This window comes from Pongo pygmaeus, chromosome 8, assembly GCF_028885625.2.
Source record: "Pongo pygmaeus isolate AG05252 chromosome 8, NHGRI_mPonPyg2-v2.0_pri, whole genome shotgun sequence".
In the NCBI taxonomy this organism is placed as follows: domain Eukaryota; kingdom Metazoa; phylum Chordata; class Mammalia; order Primates; family Hominidae; genus Pongo; species Pongo pygmaeus.
In genome coordinates this window covers 115,374,960-115,394,608 of record NC_072381.2, presented here as the reverse complement: position 1 = coordinate 115,394,608, position 19,649 = coordinate 115,374,960, and the positions used below count along the sequence as shown (strand labels likewise).

The window sequence follows — 19,649 nt, the reverse complement described above, 5'->3', positions numbered from 1 at the left end:
CACCGCCACCTCCATCCCCTCCCTTCACTCCTGCCATATTCTAATGTATTTCCTAGGGAGGCCAGTCCTTGGCACTGCTACAAATAAGTCTTCACTGTAGCCGTTAAATGCCTTATAGTGGCAAGATACTGTGAACCACTATTATAAACTATCTCCCATCATGCTATACAAAAAGAATCATTTTCACGAACAGTAATTTTGGCCAAAATCCTTTCCATCTTCTCCACTTAATGAAATCTTAACTCCTCCTTCAAGGTCCACCCTTGTTCTTCTTTCGCATGAGGGCTTTTCTGACCACTCCATCTCTTTTCTTTTTTTTTTTTTTTTCCAGACAAAGTCTCACTTGTCACCCAGGCTGGAGTGCAATGGCATGATCTCAGCTCACTGCAACCTCCGCCTCCCAGGTTCAAGCGATTCTCCTACCTCAGCCTCCCAAGTAGCTGGGATTACACACGCCTGCCACCACACCTGGCTAATTTTTGTATTTTTAGTAGAGATGGGTTTCACCATGTTGACCATGCTGGTCTCGAACTCCTGACCTCTGGCGATCCACCCACCTCAGCCTCCCAAAGTGTTGGGATTACAGGCGTTGAGCCACTGTGCCCAGCCCACTCCATCTCTTCTCTTGACCAGTTGACCTGTGGCATTTGTTTTCTATATCTGTCATCTGGAATTCATCACACACACTGGCAAGTAACATATTTTGCATTGTTGTCTTAGTTATTGCTGACCATTCCCATGTTTGACTGGGAAAGTCTGAGTCTCAAGGAGTGATGTATCTCATAGCTTATGGGGATTTTCTGGAAGACACATATTAAAGTATAATTCCTTACAGATAAAGGAGAAGGGCCAGAAGCCCTAAGCGTGACTGGGTTAAGAATACACAGCACAACCATCATTTAACTGTAATTTTAGAAGCTTTTGGTTATACCAAAACAATGATCCCCAACCTTTTTAAACAAGATACCTTTTATGCTCAAAATGTGTTAACAAACAAGACCATTACTCATAATAGTAGTCAGGTATTAAATATCTCTTAATTTAAAAAATACATGGATTCAATGAAGTTTTAGTACATACACGTAAGGTATGGTACTTATTCAGTATACAGAACGTACTTGGTACACACAAAAAGTTGGTTTCCCCTAGGATCTCAGGATGGCACATGGTTTAATTTTATTGTAGTGTGGACATGGATTATTATTGCCATATTGAAAAGTACTACCACATAAAAATATTTAGAAGGAAGCAAACTAAATATATATCTATTATATATATAAAAAACAAATCCCCACTCCCCTACAAAAAATAAACCCAGCCAAAAACTCTTCAGTAACTCTTCCCATGAAGGGTATATTTTAAGCACATGCCCCAGGGTGAAACAATTCACTTCATGTTTCAGTAAACTTTTCTTGCGGTTTTAAATATAGCAGAAGGAACAAAAGTTAACATAGACGAAATCAAATAGAAAACATTTGGAAGTTCATCTCATGTATACGTCCTGATTCTAGTGAAATCTCAATCCTATTTACCCATGTTACCACTCTCCTAAAAACAACAACAGAAACCAAGAACCCCAGCATCAGTATTTTCCAGCCAAGGCAGAAATTATCATTCTAATCTTGGTTCAACTCTTCTGTGCAGTCACCAACAAAAATAAACATAAATAAATCAGCAGTATAGCATAGTGCTTAAGGGTATTAGCCCTGACCTCAAATCTTGGCTCTGCCCTTTGTTAACGGTATGATCTTGGGCAAGTTACTTCACTAAACTTTGGATAATTTATGCGAAGTGCTTAAAATGATCCTTGGCAGGTTTTAAAGGCTAATAAAAATGGTTACTAATTAAGTAATTACATATAATATATATAAATATATAACAATCAAGTGTATTTTTATAGCAACAATTTCAAAGCTTCCTTTGAATTCATATTTTCAAAATTCCTTCTTGTCTGGCTTTGACAAGCCTATTCCAGATACCTTAAACCTCCACTGACCTGTAACTAGTTCTACTACCTCCAGTTCTACCCATGGCTGCTACCACAGTAAGTTTTTGGAAAATAGGGAAAGAAAAAACAAACAAAAACCAGGAAACCACTACCATACAACAAAACAACAACAAAATCTACTTTGAAACAGTGAATTCACTCAAGTAGGAATTGTTGCCTTACAAAATGAGACAAAAAGGGCAGGAGAAAAAAACAATCGAAGTATTCAAGTATTCTTAAAACCCTTACCTCCAGTTAGGCAAATGATTTGTTTGCTGATTCTAAGCCCAAGCAGATTTTAACATCATTATTGTCTGCAGGAGCCATCAATAACCAACCAGACCTGCTATTGAAAGACTGCTCTCATTAAAATAATTTTCTTTACCACTTAATTTAATTTCACCACTACTCGGCTGTTTTTAATATAAGACCCAACAACTTCTTCAGGTTTCTCTTTTCCCATGCATTCCAACAAGTACTGATTTAGTTCTTCATCATGTGTTTAGGCCTCCTGCTGGGAAGCATAATTAAAATTAAGCAGGCAACAATTCCACTTGGTACTAAGATCCTGTCAAATCCTCCAAGTGAAGCTGGGCCTGGTTTCTCCAGGAACTGGCTGAATTCTGTAAGGAAAACAGGAGCTGCTCAACTTGATGTTGGCCATTCAGTAGATGGCACCCTTCCCTTTGAGCCCAAACAGCCCCAAGAAGTATGTTCTGTTACATTCAGGTGTGACACAAAGCAGGGGTTCTCTCTTCAAAGCACTTAACTGATAGTCACAATCCCTCCTGAAATGCTGACTGGTCAAGGCAGACATTCTAAAAGAGCACAGGGATGTTTAGATTATAAGACATCAAACAATATAAAATCATCTAACTTAAGTGATTACCAATTAATCAGCTTCTCAGAGGTTATTACTATCTCAAGCAAATACACCCTTCTTATTCAGGCATAAAACGTTCCTTCCCTATTACATTCTGCTATAACAGTGACAGCCTTTCTGTGGCTAGTGACTGGACCCTTGTCTATCGCATGTTTTACTAAGGTATTTAGTTATGGCAAAGTGCTTAGAGAAATACGATTTTATCATTATCAACATTCACTATGACAGATGAAGTAAAAATGTATTACTTTCAGCATTTTTAACTGAAAATAAATTTGACGTCCACTTAAAACAAAAAAATCAAACATTCTGCCAGGCGCAGTGGCTCACGTCTGTAATCCCAGAACTTTGGGAGGCCGAGGCGGGTGGATCACGAGGTCAGGAGATCGAGACCATCCTGGCTAACATGGTAAAACCCTGTCTCCACTAAAAACACAAAAAATTAGCCGAGTGTGGTGGCGGGCGCTTGTAGTTCCAGCTGCTTGGGAGGCTGAGGCAGGAGAATGGCATGAACCCGGGAGGCGGAGCTTGCAGTGAGCCGAGATCAGGCCACTACACTCCAGCCTGGGCGACACAGCAAGACTCCATCTCAAAAAAAAAAAAAAAAAATCAAACATTCTAATATGAAAATCAGTGTAGATCTAGTTTTTCAAAAAACAAGTATTTTTAAAGCAATGAATTTCTAATTCATTGATAACATGTACTTTAATAAATAATAGCTCCCAATTATTAAATGTTGAGTAAGGTTTGTCACACTTCTATTTTGAAAATCTTTATTCGAAATTTAACAAGCAGACAGTTGTGAAGAAAGAAAAAAATTCCTTTTAGTGCAATCTCCAATTTAAAGCTAAAATTTCAAGCAATCAGATAGAATTCACCTTAAAAATTCTACCTTCCCATCCTGGCCAACATGCTGAAACCCCATCCCTACTAAAAATATAAAAAATTAGCCGGGCGTAGTGGCCCATGCCTGTAAACCCAGCTACGCGGGAAGCTTAGGCAGCAGAATCACTTGTACCAGGGAGTCGGAGGTTGCACTGAGCCGAGATCACGCCACTGCCCTCCAGCCTGGTAACAGTGCGAGACTCCATCTCAAAAAAAAATTCTACCTTCCCTTAGGAAAGTGAACTCAACTCTGACAATAAAAACTGTAAAAGAAGGCTGGACGCGGTGGCTCACGCCTGTAATCCCAGCACTTTGGGAGGCCGAGGCGGGTGGATCACCTGAGGTCGGGAGTTCGAGACCAGCCTGACCAACATGGAGAAACCCCATCTCTACTAAAAATACAAAATTAGCTGGGCATGGTGGCGTATGCCTGTAATCCCAGATACTCAGGAAAGCTGAGTCAGGAGAATCCCTTGAGCCCGGGAGGCAGATGTTGCGGTGAGCTGAGAATCACGCCATTGCACTCCAGCCTGGGCAACAAGAGTAAAAAACTGTCTCAAAAATAAATAAATAAATAAATAAACTGTAAAAGAAAGGCAAGGTAAGAGGTACACTGTTTTTACCTTTAAAAAGTTGGCTGTGGAAATAAGGAATGCGAACAATGCATCAACTTCATTGCAAATTCCTTTCTACCTCCCATTTGTGCAGCTCAGGCAATGAAGCATTCCACTCATCCAAGGCACTTATGCCCAATCACAACTCCATTTGAGCTCTGACCACTGCCCTTTTCCAACCACTTCCTTAGACATTAAAAGGCTGACCTTTTAGAATTTTTTTGTCATGTATTAGGACAAATGAGAACAGAAGTCACGATGCAGCTAACAGTTGCTCACTCTAACTTCCTAGGGCGTAAAAGTGGAGTGTTCTTAGAAGTCCCTGGGGAGGCCTTGACTTCCAAATATACTTCCTTAGATATACCAAGTAAGCCTAACTATCTTCTCCAGGAGGATGAGTAAACCCATCTTTCTGCTCTAGCATTTATTTAGTCATTCTAGCAAATCAAAAGATGATAGGATGAGAATGTTGTATGGAAAAGGAAAACGGAAATGCTGTCCTTGCTCAGGATGAGCTGAGCCACTGTGGAAGAACTGCACAGAAACACTGCTAATGGTGACAAAGACATACACCAAGTTCCCATGACACTAAAAACTCAGCACTTCTCCAACCTGATTGCTTTTACATTGTTTGAGTTCCACCTCCTCTAGCAGGTAACCAACAAACAACCATGGAGGCAGAGTTAAACAGGCTGAGTCACTCACATCAGCACTCTCCTCTTCCATTCCATCTGAAAAGGTGAGCACTTCCCTTGGTGAGGGAGGAGAAAGAAAGAAATCACAAGAATAAATTTAAAGAGGTATGGAAGCTTAAAAAAATAATTTCGTGTATATTACTTGGAGTTAGGTTATCCTGCTTAATCCATTGCTTGCCTTAATGTATCTGTGATCACTGTTATTTTATTGTTTCACTAATATAGTATACTTCTTGACACACTGGTTTTAAAGACATTATGTTACTGTCCTTAAATTTCTCAGAAGTGTTTTTACCCACTAGCTGGTTCAGGGAAATGTTTATCCTATGGAAATTGCATATGCCCACTGCAGAAAAAAATGAGTTTCATAACCCTAGATTAAAACCTTAGCCTTGGCCGAGTGCAGTGGCTCACGCTTGTAACCACAGCACTTTGAGCAGCCGAGCGGGGAGGAACACTTGAGGTCAGGAGTTCAAGACCAGCCTGGCCAACATGGCAAAACCCCATCTCTACTAAAAATACAAAAATGAGCCGGTAGTGGTAGCAGGCACCTGTAATCCCAGCTACTCAGGAGGCTGAGGCAGAAGAATCGCTTGAACCCAGAAGGCAGAGGTTGCGGTGTGCCAAGATCACGCCACTGCCCTCCTGCCTGGATGACAGAGAGACACTCCGTCTCAAAACAAAACAAAACCCTAAAAAACCAAAAAAACCGTAGCCTTGTTTGAAGAGGTAGTCATCTTAAATGCCAGTTAACGTACTGCGTACAAACCAATCTCCTCAGGCCCATTTTCATTGAAAGAAAAAAAAAAAGTAAACATAACATATGGTGCTGATGCAGATCAGTCTGACTTCAAGTAAAGGCTCCATTTAGATCTAATCTTACCTTAAAGATATAAACCAGGCCTGTGGCTCATGCCTGTAGTCCCAGGTACCTGGGAGGCTGAGGTGCGAGGATAGCTTGAGCCCAGGAGTTCGAGACCAGCCTGGGCAACACAGTGAGAGCTGTCTCAAAAATACAAAAAAAGAAAAAAAAAAACGACATAAACATATGCCAAGGCCTATACATCTTGTACAGTAACGGTTCAGCTTTTAACGGAGTTAAAACTAAGCGATATTATCTTGAAGAAACAAACTTACAAGAACAGTAAGCCTTTTAAAATCAAAGATAGGTTTCATCCATTTTATACCTTTTGGTGATCATGCTACTACTATTTGGATTATGCTAGACAACTCTGAAAGCCGCATTCATTCTTTAAGGTTTCTAGGATACTCTAAATTTATTCCTTCAATGCAGTTAAGTAACGTCCTAGAAGCCTGAAAGGGATTGTTAATGCAGCTTTTCAAACATACTCAACCAAAAACAGTTTAAGGAAACAAGGGGCTCTGATTCTCATTATCTGTGCTACCATCTAAGACTTTAAGTTAAACAGTACTTTCTTAACATTTAACATGTTTTCGACTGTGCAATTCAATTTTGAACTTTGAGACAGGTGCAGATATTCAGCAACATTAAAATACACATGAAATAAAAGACCCACAAACCTTTTTTCTCCAACACTTTTTTTCCCACATAAAGGTATTACCCTATGCATACTGTTGGTACTCAATAAATATTACATTAATACACCAGGTGAATAATTTTTAACTTTACCTAAAAGGAAGAGAATCCCTCAAGTAGCATGGTTTGACATACACATACATACACACACACATCCATAATTAGCTACCACAAGAATAAAAAATAATTATATTCATCTAAGGGATAACAGACTTTTTCTTTCAAGCAATAGCCAATTAAAGACTTCTAACCTGTATGTTTTAGAGGATTCTTGATATATACAACCTATTACAGTAAAAAATTACAGTAAAAATTTGAGACTGTCTTGGCATTTGGCCAAGAGAATTGAATCTCTGGCAGAACCTGAAAGACCTCATAACAATCTCACCTATAAACACTCTGGCATGGACCCGGAGTTCAAACCATAGAGTATTAACAAAGAAGACAAAGTATTAAGGCACTCACTTTGAATCTCAATGACATGACAGTCTATGACTGTCCAATTAATTTTAAATTGGGTTTAAATAACTTCAAATAGGTCTATGTTTAAAAGAAAGAATAGCACTCGATATTTAAAGTTTTTTTAAAAATTCAAACTCTACATATTTAATAATTTTCAAAGGAATCTGAAACGCACTAATTATAACAAAAACAGTGTTTAGTGTGAGAAACAGATTAGTAACCTGTGTCTTCAATAAAACTTGCACTTTCTCAATTCAACGCATGCTTGTTTTTAAACATTTTTTCCTAACATTACATTGCACTAAGTTGTCAAAGGACATTTCATCTATCTACAATAATTCTAAACATTACTTAAAACAGCTCCTAATTTAGTTTATAATTTGTTTGACATATCAACTACAATGGTGAAGCAGCAACACATAGTTCCTTGAGGAATGTGAACGACAAAGTATAAGCCACAAGTTACATCTTTGCATTTAGGGTTCATTTTAGGAAGCAATTCAGGTGGTATTTAGAACAAACTTAAGTTAAAATTTATCTCAGGTTGATATGATGTTGGTAATCAGAAAGGTAAGCTTTACTGATTTACTGCAGAACTGGAATCTCCAAGGGGAATCAGTGCCCTCTGGGCCACCTGGGGCCCTACATAGCTGGTAAGCTTCAAAAAAAAAAAAGACTTTAGTATCTTTAGTAATTAGAAAGCTAGTACACTCTAGCACAAACTCTAGCACCCTAAACATATGTTGTGTATCAAAAGAGTATACTCTTTCAATGTCAAAAGGTGACTGTATTTAATGCAGATTAACCACCACTCTTTAGATTTAAGCACAACTTGGTGGTATTAATACCAGAGGATGTGGTTAAGACATGCGCACCTGATAGTCTTGGGAATACTATGAAGACCTCTCACTGGTTTGCAGTGAGCTCAATAGCAACAAGGGGCAGTGGTTACATGGGCTCATTCTTGGGCCAAACTCTGGGTTCAGAACCAACCTGTGTCACCTTGGGAAGATACTTAACCTCTCCATGCCTCTGTTTAGTCACTGGGTTGTCGGAAGGACTAAGTAAATTAAATCATATAAAACTCTTAGTGCCTGGCACAGAGGTTAGGCAAATAAATATTGGCTATTACAAATATTTGCTGAGTCTTCACATGCTGGGTAGCATGACCTAACAGCCTTCAGAAAGATATGTCACTTTATATACTGATAATGATAAACACAAAAAGCACTGAGTACAAACCCTATTCTAAGCACTTTACATATAGCAACTCGGTTAAGCTAAAGTTCTGATGTGACTGTTCCCCAACACGCTACACAGTTTGTTCAGAGCCAGGTATCTATGCTTTTATGTGATTTCTTCCCTCAAACACTTCTTATGCTCTGATGACATGCATACATGCCACCCAGTACTGCTAACCAACTGCTTTGAAATGGGAGAGATTAACCAGCTAACCACCTGTAGGCTTACATGTGACAAAAGCACTCAAGACATGATAGGCCTACTTCAGGAAGCCTCAAAACCTCAGAAGTTGGGCACCACTCTGTATCTAGGTTTTAGGATTGTGTGTAGGAGTTGGGCTGTTGCTGATGTTATGTTCTCTCGGTCTCAAAAGACATTCTGGTTTTACAAAGACCAGATCTACACTTTAAACATAATTGAGCAGAATTCACATTCATCCCAGCATAATATTGAAAAAAGGGGTGAGACAGCAAAGTGTGTAATTTTCTACCTTTCAGTCAATGCTTGAAACTTACATTACGAAAATACAATCCTTCTATCATGCAAAATATTTCCCAAGTGTCATATGATCAACTATGTCAAATGTTCACCAAACATTTCCTGATATCATATATGTAAAATGTAGCAACATATTGAACGTCTCATAACCATCTCAAGAACGCCTTCAAATTCTGTTTAACATTCAATAGATACACCCGTTTCTTCTTTAAAAACTATTACCAACATGCCAGCACTTCTGGGCAGCTTAAGCGTTAGCAGACTGAACTCTTCAGAAAGATGAAGAGTTAAATGTAGCGGCCTTTATTTTATCCTGGTCCTCCTTCCATAAAATTAATCTGCTCCATTTAAGCAAAGGAAAATAAGTTATAACGCAAGTACAATCTAATGGAGACTTCGATATAAAAACTTTCTACAAATGCTCCATTTATAATGTTTCAGTTATTTATAGGGTTAAGTAACTTAACCCTATAAATGGGCTGGTTCCATAACTTAATTACATAAATATTTTTAACAGTCAAGTATTTAACTTAAAAACGATAAATTGCACTGTACTCTTATTTTTTCCATCTTTAAAAACACTCTCACTAGGAGTCTTCTAAAGCCAAAATTCGAACGTACCCTGCACTATGTAGTCAGGAGCCATTCCAAGAAAAGCAACCATTTAATACTGCTAAATCGAAAATGCTACATAATTTAACGTAAACGTGCACGCACGTGTATGTAGCTAGTCCCATACCCCAGAATCTTATCAATTCCTTCCCCAAACTTGCATATAATCCTCCCTCAAAGCCTCTTGGTTAAGTTAAATTCCGTAACACTCTACCAGGTTAATTGCAACAGCACATGTGCCAAGGAAATTAGTGGTTTTCCTTGCGCTCCCATTTTCAACGGGCACCTACTTGCAATTAAATCTCTGCAACAAAAAAGTTCACCTGAGGCCGTTCTTGCCATTTTTAAGAGGCCCAGATTATGCTACCTGTCTGTGGTCTTGCCTAAGCTATAATAGCATACCTCCAAAGAGGCTGGACGTGCCCCAAACACCAGCACAGCAGACCTGCTGCCAACTTCGCTTGTCACCCCTAGCAGGAAGCTCAACCTAACATGTATACGTTTGTAGGGGTGGTGTGTTTGTGTGTGTGTATGTCTGTGTTGGAGGGTGGGGAAGCGGACTATAGGAGAAAGGTGACTGAACACTTTCAACTTGCAACAAAAAAAATTTTTTTTTAAATGAGAAAAACAACTAAAACCAACATTCGCTCTCTTTCCTCCACCTTTTCCAAGCGCAGGAACCTCCCATTCCCCTGGAGCGCACCTTCAGGGCTTAAGGTCCCCGGGGTCACCTAAGCTTTAGCCAGTAACTGATTATAGTACTCCCCGCCTTCCTAGGGAAAACCAGAGGACGCGCGAAGCGTCGGGCCCACCCCGCGGCGCCGCAGGCCGTGCACCGCCACCCCCGGACCCTCCCCCGCAGGTACGCTCCCCTCTGGCCTGGCCGTGGTCCCCACTCCCGCCCTGGAAAAGGGTTCACCTGAGGCCGCAGGGACAGCCAATGAGAAGTCCCCTCGGCCCCGCCAGCCGCCGCTCCCTACCCCCGCGCGACCCCCGGTAACGCCCCCGCTGCCAGCCCCCGCGCGGGTGCCCGCGTCCCGGCCCGGAGGAGAGGCGGGACGACGACGCGTCCTCTCTCCGCAAGATTACCTCGCAGCGCGTAGCCGGCTTTGTGTTTCCCCTCCCTCCTTCTGCGCAGCCGCCCGGGCTGCAGCAGCCGCCGGATCCGCTGCTGCGGCCGCCTCTTAAGCGCCGCAGAGCCCCAGAGGGTAAGGCGGGAGAAGGGGAGGGGGCTTGAGGAGGGAGGGACCTGTACGCCGAGCCCTGTGCAGCAGGAAGCAGCGACACCTGGGATGCCGACGCCTCTAGCTCTTGCTCTGTGTTTTAAAAAATCTAATTTAAACCCCTCTTCTTTCCCTCCCGCCCCTCACACTGGCGACCGTTACGGGCTTGCGGCTCGCGCTCTGGCGGGACTAGCCGAGCGCCCCTCGAGCGTCCCTTGGTCCCGCCCCCTAACGCCCCGCCCCTAGGTCCCCAAGCACCCCCCCCGGTCACGCCCCCAAGGTCCGCCCCTCGCAGCCCCCTACGCCTCTGGCCCCGCCTCTTGGGCTCCGAAGCCTCCCGGCCCCGCCTCCTCAAGGCCTCGCCTCTGGCAGCCCCGAGCTCTCTCTGGCCCCGCCCCGAGCGCCCCTCGGGAGCCCTGGCCCCGCCCCCGCAGCCCCCTCCGCGCCCTCAAGCGCTAAGTCCGTGAAGCCGCGGCGGTGGGGGCCTGCAGGCCCGGCAGCCGGGAGGGCCTGGTTCGGGGCGGCTGCCTGGCGCCTCTTCAACGTTCTCCTCTGGCTGTGCAGCTCGAATCCGCGGCGTCCCCGGAGGGCCAGAGCGGGAAACGACCCCGACAGAAACCCGACCGCGAAGGGGAGGAGGGGCGCCTCGGAAATGTCTCCCGCCCTAAATGAGCGAGCCCCCGACTCCTACTCCGGAGGCTGAGCCGCCGCGTTGAGTCAGCCTCGGCCGCCCATGCTGGCTGCTGGGGCTTTAGGGGGAGGCCACTGCAAAGGTTCAACCTGCGCACACCCCCCGTGGGGCCTGGACTTTGCTCTCAGCACAGCTGCCTTCGCGGGCGCCTAGTCCCCACAACTCCTGCTTCACCTCCACATCCACATTCACCTCACACCTTCACCTTCACGAGGACAGGGGCTCTCGCTTCTGCTTCATTTGGACCCCTCGAGAGTCTTCACTCCCGCTTTGGCTCCCGGCCTCTGAACCTTATGAGAGCTCACTTCTTTGAGGCGAAAAGTCGAGGCATCGCCAAGAACCTTCAAAAATGAATGCAGGGCCGGGCAAACTTTGCAACACGCAATTGCAGGGCTGTGGATCCATCCACAGGTGACACCGGGCCTCCCACCCCTCTCGCCCAGACATGTTTCTCACCCCAACCTATTCTCGAAATAGACCTCCCAGCGGTGCACACTTTTCTCTGCCACCCACGACTAGCACGTCCCTCCTGCACCAGTACACTTGCAAGCACACCCCTCCGAGCGCCATTCCAGTGATTCATGGTCCCTTGGGCCAACCCCACCCTAACACGCACAACAAACTTCTTTCCCCACCCTTATCTCCCTTCGTTTCCAAGGCACTGGCGACAATCCACTTCATTTCCTTTCCTCATCTGCAGACTCGTCCCCCTCAAATACCTCACGCCATCCCCCTCATTTTCATCCCCTCCCTCCTCCCTAAAAATGTGCTAATTAAAATGTAGTTTCCTCTTCCCACATATGAAGTGTGGAAAATGAATCTTGTCTTGGCACAAACTGTGATGCATTTATTGTTTTCTCTCTCCACTGGACTAAGGCTGTAGAAATTTGAGTCTACCACGATCTCCCATTTGCTCAAAAATCCAACAATGCCTTATTATTTTTAAATACTCTTAACGAATCGTGGGGAAGGCTTCCTAGTTTGGGGAAGAAAATTGTTTAGAAAATGCTCAGCCTGACATTTTATTTGGCATTTAAAAATATCTGCAGTATTTGAGAGAGATATTGGGAGTGGCTGGATATTTTCTTGCATTTAAAAAGCAAAAAAATGAAAAGCTTTGCATGCATCAAGGTTAGCCTTTTTATGAATAGCAAAAAAAGTATCCTAAGGGCACCTATCAGAATATAGTCCCCACTATATTTTGCTAGTCGCAAATCTAGACACCCCCACCACCACCAAAGGAAGATAAATTTACATAATCCATTTTAAGCATGTCTGATGAACAGTCTTTTCCATGATCATTATTTTTCTCACAGTTTCTGGACAAAATAGATAGATAGATCTCCTTACCCACCGAAGATCCAAAGCTTCCTTCTAACAAGGGTAGTAGACGTACGTGTCTGTGTCTTCTGTTCTCTAGGTGTGGATTCTGCAATGCTGCACAGAAATCTACTGCAGCCTCAGACCAACAGCAGCGGCGGCGGCGGCGGCAGCAGCAGCAGCAGCAGCATTAGCATTAGCAGCAGCAGCTTCTCTCAATGCTGAGTAGTAAAGTGTTTGACTTAGTAAACTCTACAATTACCATTAGGCGCTTGCTTATAAGAGAGGAGGCGGAATCTCTCTTAAAGGAATGGGTTTTGTTTTTCCTCTCTAGTATTGCTTCATAAGAGGCAGAGAGGGTGGAATCAGGGAGTTTTGTGGACTGAGTAAATCAGTACAGCTGTGAGAGGTCAAGGTTAAAATTAACTGGGTGGTTGAGGAATGGAGGCAATGATTTTAGTGTAAGTCAATGAAATGCTAGAAGCACCAGTTGTAAAGAGCCCTGCTAATTTCAAACATCGGGGTAATGGCAAAATAAAGTTGTATGCCTTGAAACTGATTAGTAATTTGTGCTAATATTTAATTTCCAATCATCGTACTAAAATAATAACTACATAAAGGAAAACTAGTATTTAATATAAGAATAAAAAGAAAAATGAATTAAAACTCGTTTATGTGACTAGAAGCAATGGATTCAAGTCCTATCTATAAGCATACTTGGAACTTCAGTGAATACCAGTATTAGAAAATATATTGTTGACAGATTTCAATGTGTGCTCATGTGATATAAAAAAAATAACAATATTACCGGGCGTGGTGGCTTACGCCTGTAATCCCAGCACTTTGGGAGGCTGAGGCGGGTAGATCACGAGGTCAGGAGTTCAAGACCAGCCTGGCCAAGATGGTGAAATCCCGTCTCTACTAAAAATACAAAAATTAGCCGGGCGTGGTGGCAGGCGCCTGTAATCCCCGCTACTTAGGAGGCTGAGGCAGAGAATTGCTTGAACCCGGGAGGCAGAGCTTGCAGTGAGCCAAGATCGCGCCACTGCACTCCAGCCTGGGTGACAGAGCAAGACTCCGTCTCAAAAAAAAAAAAAAAATTACAATATTATATATAGAAAAAAACAAAATATATCTAAAATAATTTTTGGATAATAGCACAGTATAATGCTATTTCAGTGGCAATTCAAAGGTCAGCAAAATTAAACACAAGTGGATTGACTGACTCTAAGTGCATATGAATCTACTATTTACACTATTAAAATGTGTTATGTCCACATGAGAATCTGCATTATAACCTTACATTTTATCTTTATATTACTTGATTTAAGCACTGACCAGTTATGTTTTTTTCTCTATAAGTTAATGAAGAGGTGTGATCTCAAAATATGAATAGAAAAAAATACAGGAAATATTCTGCCATTGATTTTCTTCGCACAGCTTTTGTTAATTATGTACCTGTGAGATCTTGAACAAGTAAATAACCTTATTTGGTTCTTAGTTCCCTATTTTGTAAAATGAGGAAGTTGGATTGAAATTTCCCAGGGTCTGGCCTGGCATGGTGGCTCATGCCTGTAATCCCAGCACTTTGGGAGGCTGAGGCGGGCAGGTCACGAGGTCAAGAGATCGAGACCATCCTGGCCAACATGGTGAAACCCTGTCTCTACTAAAAATACAAAAATTAGTCGACTCACTGCAATCTCTGCCTGCTAGGTTCAAGCGATTCTCCTGCCTCAGCCTGGGACTACAGGCGCATGCCACCACACCCAGCTAATTTTATGTATTTTTAGTAGAGACAGGGTTTCACAGTGTTAACCAGGATGGTCTCAATCTCCTGACCTTGTGATCCGCCTGTCTTGGCCTCCCAAAGTGCTGGGATTACAGGCGTGAGCCACCGCACCCGGCCTCAATTTTTTTTTTAATGCCTCCTACAGGGAGAGAATTAAAAGAAATTAGTTGCCCAGTTTCCTTCATCTGTTTTTGTTTTCCTTGCTTCTCTGCAAGGAGGGCTTTTTATTTCATCTACCAGGTAGTATTGAACAATGAATAAAATGGTGATTATTTGTATAATTCAAAGCATTCCCCCACATCCCCTCCCCGCAAATTGAATGCATTTCATTACCTCTTCCCAAAGTGCTCAGCACAGTCTCTTATATAAAGGCACTTAATAGATACTTTAAAAAATGAATACACGATTTAATGAATGAATTGCTCCCAACATATCCAGAAACTGACTACAAAGTGTTTTTGTTTGTTTTTAATTTGCATTGTCCAAAACAAGTGACTCCATTCTCTACCTCCCTTTCCTAACACAGTCATGATCTAAAAGAAACAATCTCTTTTCTGTAGAGCTCTTTAGACATGCCTGATTTGTATTCTCCAATTAAATTGTAGCCACAAATCTCAACAGGAACTCTGGGTAGATCAAGCAGTAGCAGAGGCACTTTCTGCCAAGAAAACACAGGCTTCAGTTTCAGAATTCTGGTGTTCCAGTTCTAGATGTAACACCAACTGGTTATATGACCTTAAACAAGTTTCTCGACATGCTTGTGCCTCAGTTTAGCTATCTTTTAAGTGGTGGTGGTGGTGGATTGTAATACGTGCTGTACCTACTTCATAGGGTTGTAGTGAAGTTCAAATGAGATAATAAATGTAAAAATGCTTTGAACTTTTCAAAGCACTATGTAAATATAAGGTATTATTATAGGCAAACGTATTTAAAATCAATTATCTAGTTCAAGGGACTTTACCCTAAACAACCTGTTTTACTACTTGTTGTTTCAGAAAGCAAACAGGTTTATCTTTCTCTCTTCCTCTTTCTCTATGTGCGCGCACACACACACACACACACACACACACACACACTCTTCCTCTTTCTCTATACACACACACACACACACGAACACACACACACACACCCCCTTACTGTTCCCAATTTAACAACTTCTCAGCTTTGAGGATTTTCCCTTGGGTTGGGAAATATGCATATGCCATTTGAATATGAAGAGCCAAGAATTTATAGAATCCTTTCCCTATCCCACCCCCCAAAATTTACCTTTTTAAAGCTCTCAGACAGAAAAGTAAACTTAATGAAGCACAACAGCCTTTTCAAACTACGTAATGTTATGTATTTAATCAGTGGAGTTAGATGAGCCATTCATTTGAAACTTGGCCATGCTACATACATTTTGATCACCCTTTTATGCCAAGCCAGTCTGGAAAGTACTTGGGGAACAAGGCAGGGAGGACTAACACGGAATTCATGCTAATGAGTTCTCCATTCCCCAAGGAGATATAATCAGGGCAATACTCAAGGATTCGTCAACATATTTTATTAGTACTATGTGACCTATATGGTTTATTTTAAAGGAATTAACCTCAGCTAAATATCTGAAAGATCTTTATACAACTGTTTAAGTAATCAAGCCTGATATATTTCTGAAACTTTAATGAAATATAACCCTTAGGGTCCTCTTTTTTTTAAGTGTTTATTCTCATTTATTCATTTTCTATTTGGTAACTTAAAATCATCATGGCTAAATAAATATGCAAACAACTGCTACAAATAAGAAACTCCTAATGGGAGGCCCACTCATATGTAGAACATAAAGACTCATATAAACTCAACTTAAGAGTCACTAGTTTCCGGCCGGGCGCGGTGGCTCACGCCTGTAATCCCAGCACTTTGGGAGGCCGAGGTGGGCAGATCACGAGGTCAGGAGATTGAGACCATCCTGGCTAACACCGTGAAACCCCGTCTCTACTAAAAATACGAAGAATTAGCCTGGTGTGGGGGGCGGGAGCCTGTGGTCCCAGCTACTGGAGAGGCTGAGGCAGGAGAATGGTGTGAACCTGGGAGGCGGAGCTTGCAGTGAGCCAAGATTGTGCCACTGCACTCCAGCCTGGGTGACAGAGCGAGACTCTGTCTCAAAAAAAAAAAAAAAAAAAAAAGAAGGGTCATTAGTTTCTTTTTGTTTGTTTGTGTTTGAGATGGAGTCTTACTGGGACCTCTGCCTCTTGGGTTCAAGTGTTTCTCCTGCCTCAGCCTCCTGAGTAGCTGGGATTACAGTTGCCTGCCACCATGCCTGGCTAATTTTTGTAGTTTTAGTAGAGACGAGGTTTCACCATGTTGGCCAGGGTGGTCTTGAACTCCTGGCCTCAAGTGATCTGCCCACCTCAGCCTCCCAAAGTGCTGGGATTGCAGGTGTGAGCCACTGCACCCAGCCAAGAATCACTAGTTTCTATGTAGAAAAACTTTAAAATGAATGCAAAAAATGCAATTGCTATGTGAAACCTAAAATACGTTAGTTGCATATACATCTTTTCATCACATGGTCATATGTCTTCACACTTCAGCTACGAATCTCTAGTATATTACATGATCTTAAAACCAGGTGTTTTACTCCTTATGACAGTATTTCTAGAAAGTAATCAGGGAACTACCTCCAACAGAACCATTTGGAGTGTTTCCTAAAATACTGATTCATAGGCTCTACTCCAAATTTACTGAATTAAATCTTTTAGGATGGGGCCCTGGATTGAGACTTTTTTTTTTTTTAATCTCTGAATAAAGAAGAGGATTGAGGACTTTTTAAGCACCCCAAGTGATTCTCATGTACCACCAGTCTGATCACAGCTATCCTATAGAAACATGTACTGTGTAGACAGAATCTCAGACATGAGTGAAATGCAGATGGCCCCCGTTTTATTATGTGAAAGAGATTCAGATAAGGACAAAACTGGCTACACCTTTTCTGCTGCATAAATGTGTGCAAAATATTTAACCTCTCTGAGTCCTAGTATTTTTTTTTTTTTTTTGAGACAGGGTCTTACTCTGTCTCTCAGGCTGGAGTGCAGTGGTATGATTTCAGCTCACCACAGCTTCAATCTTCCGGACTCAAGCGATCCTCTCCCACCTCAGCCTTCCTGGTAGCTGGGACTACAGGTGTGCACCACTATGCCTAATTTTTGTGTTTTTAGTAGAGACGGGGTTTTGCCATGTTGCCCAGGCTGGTCTTGAACTACTGGGCTCAAGTGACCCACCCACCTCGGCTTCCCAAAGTGCTGGGACTACAGGTGAGAGCCAACATGCCCAGCCCCTAGTATCTTAATCTGTAAGATAATACCTGTTTGACATTGTTGTGAGGATTAAATGACGTAACATATGGAGAGCTTCTAATGCCTGACACCATATGGAATTTAAATATTTGTTTATTCTCTCACTCTTTGTGCAAAAATGAGTTTCCAGGTGCATTATTCTTGTCTGGTGTTCTTAGTATGTTTGGTAGAGTAATGTGAACTAGTAATTTAATGATAGCTAAAATTTTGAGCTCTTAAAACATACCAGTACTGAATGTCTTATATGTGTTATTTCATCTCATACCTACAATAACCCTTAAAGGTAGATACTACTGTATTATTATCTTCATTGTACAGATTAAGGAACTGAGCCTTGGAGAGGATAAGTAACTTGCCCAGGATATCAAAGCATAGAATTAACACTGCTAGGATTCAAATCCAGGCTTTCTGACTCCAGAGCCTAACAGTTCATCATGCTGTATGTTCTGTACATTCTCTAAGTACTTAGATTCTAAAATATAAGCCAGTTTCTTGGGAAGAGTATGCAACTGCAAAAGTAGAGTTTATAAACATAACAGAAATATTGACAAATGAATGTAATAATTTCCCTATTTTAGAAGCCTTTACCAGTTGCTCATAACAGAGAGTGGCACATAGTAGGTGCTCAAAAGTACTCGTCGAATGAATGGAAGGGACAGGTTGCATCAGCACACTATTTAAGCAGCTGACAGATCCAAACCCAAGTTTTCACACAAAAAATTGCAGACTGAATTGATCTGATTTTTCAGACCAGCTTATATTCTGACATAATACAAATCACTAACTCTCAGAGCTATAAATCATCTTATTATTTACAGCAGATAGTTCTTGAGCATGTGTTATTAACAGCACACTAGTCTGGTAGTGGAAGGATTATTTAAAAAAACCTTAAGACGCCAGGTGCAGTGGCTCACGCCCGTAATCCCAACAATTTGGGAGGCCAAGGCGGGCGGATCACCTGAGGTCAGGAGTTCAAGACCAGCCTGGCCAACTAAAAATACAAAAATTAGCTGGGCATGATGGTGCGTGCCTGTAATCCCAGCTACTCGGGAGGCTGAGGCAGGAAAATCGCTTGAACCCAGGAGGCGGAGGTTGCAGTGAGCCGAGATCGCACCATTGTATTCCAGCCTGGGTGTCACAGTGAGACTCTGTCTCAAAAAAAAAAAAAAAAAAACAACCTTAAGACATAGCTTATGGCCTCAACATCTAGCTGGGAAATGAAACACAAATGTATGAAACAACTAGATTGCAGAATTATTTCATATGACATAATAAATGTAAACTCCTAGGAAATGCTGAATGTTCAATAAATAACTGCCTTATCAATATTTTTATTTTAATAATTAAGATATAATGATAGTTTTATTAATAATGAGGAAAATAATATTTGTTATAGCTACAGTTTAAAAAGTGATTATGTGCCAAGCACTATGCTTGAAGTTTATATTACATTTAATCATGATATCAGTCCTGCTAAATTAGTATCATTGATCCTGTTTTTCAAATGAGGAAACTGAGGCTCAGAGAGGTTAAATAATTTGCCCAGGCATGTATTTTGTAAGTATAATATACCAGAGTCAGGGAATAAGAGAGTCTAAAAGGAGTCAGGGAAGATAGAGGTCAATTCCTGCTGGAGAAAACAGGGAGGATGTCTGTGAGTAGGAAGAGCAGAACTTTAATGGGGTAAAGAGGAGGAGAAGGGCCTTAGGTGATGGTAGTGGCAGGAGGAAGTGTATGTATGTGAGCTTTCTGAGACAGGTCCCACAGTGCTTTGCTCAGGGTCAAGCTCATTATGAATGCACAACCTAGGTCTCTTCATTGAACATGGACAGCAAAATATAAAGTGTGTTGGTAGAACAGC

General features: G+C 42.0%; 2 protein-coding genes across 15 annotated transcripts in view; one reads left to right on the top strand and one right to left on the bottom strand.

Moving 5' to 3' along the window:
- ADD3 (adducin 3) overlaps positions 1-13,133 on the bottom strand; it is a 127,654-nt gene extending 114,521 nt beyond the window's left edge. For 2 of the 14 annotated variants that reach the window (XM_054437042.2, XM_054437048.2), the window contains exon 1: positions 10,526-10,917. The gene's annotated coding sequence lies outside the window, so the exon portion shown is untranslated. Of the gene's footprint in view, positions 1-5,947; positions 6,066-10,525; positions 10,918-11,542; positions 11,952-12,700 lie in introns of those variants that run through there. The other 12 variants (XM_054437049.2, XM_054437051.2, XM_054437039.2 and 9 more) reach the window with 12 other exon arrangements.
- The window catches only part of LOC134740129 (uncharacterized), an 89,756-nt gene extending 76,527 nt beyond the window's left edge, over positions 1-13,229 (top strand). Inside the window, exons 2-4 of the mRNA XM_063669472.1 lie at positions 10,214-10,298; positions 10,452-10,644; positions 12,771-13,229. Of these exons, the coding sequence (XP_063525542.1) occupies positions 10,214-10,298; positions 10,452-10,644; positions 12,771-12,895 (403 nt within the window). The 3' untranslated portion in view covers positions 12,896-13,229. The remainder of the gene's footprint in view (positions 1-10,213; positions 10,299-10,451; positions 10,645-12,770) is intronic.
- Positions 13,230-19,649: the final 6,420 nt, after the last annotated feature.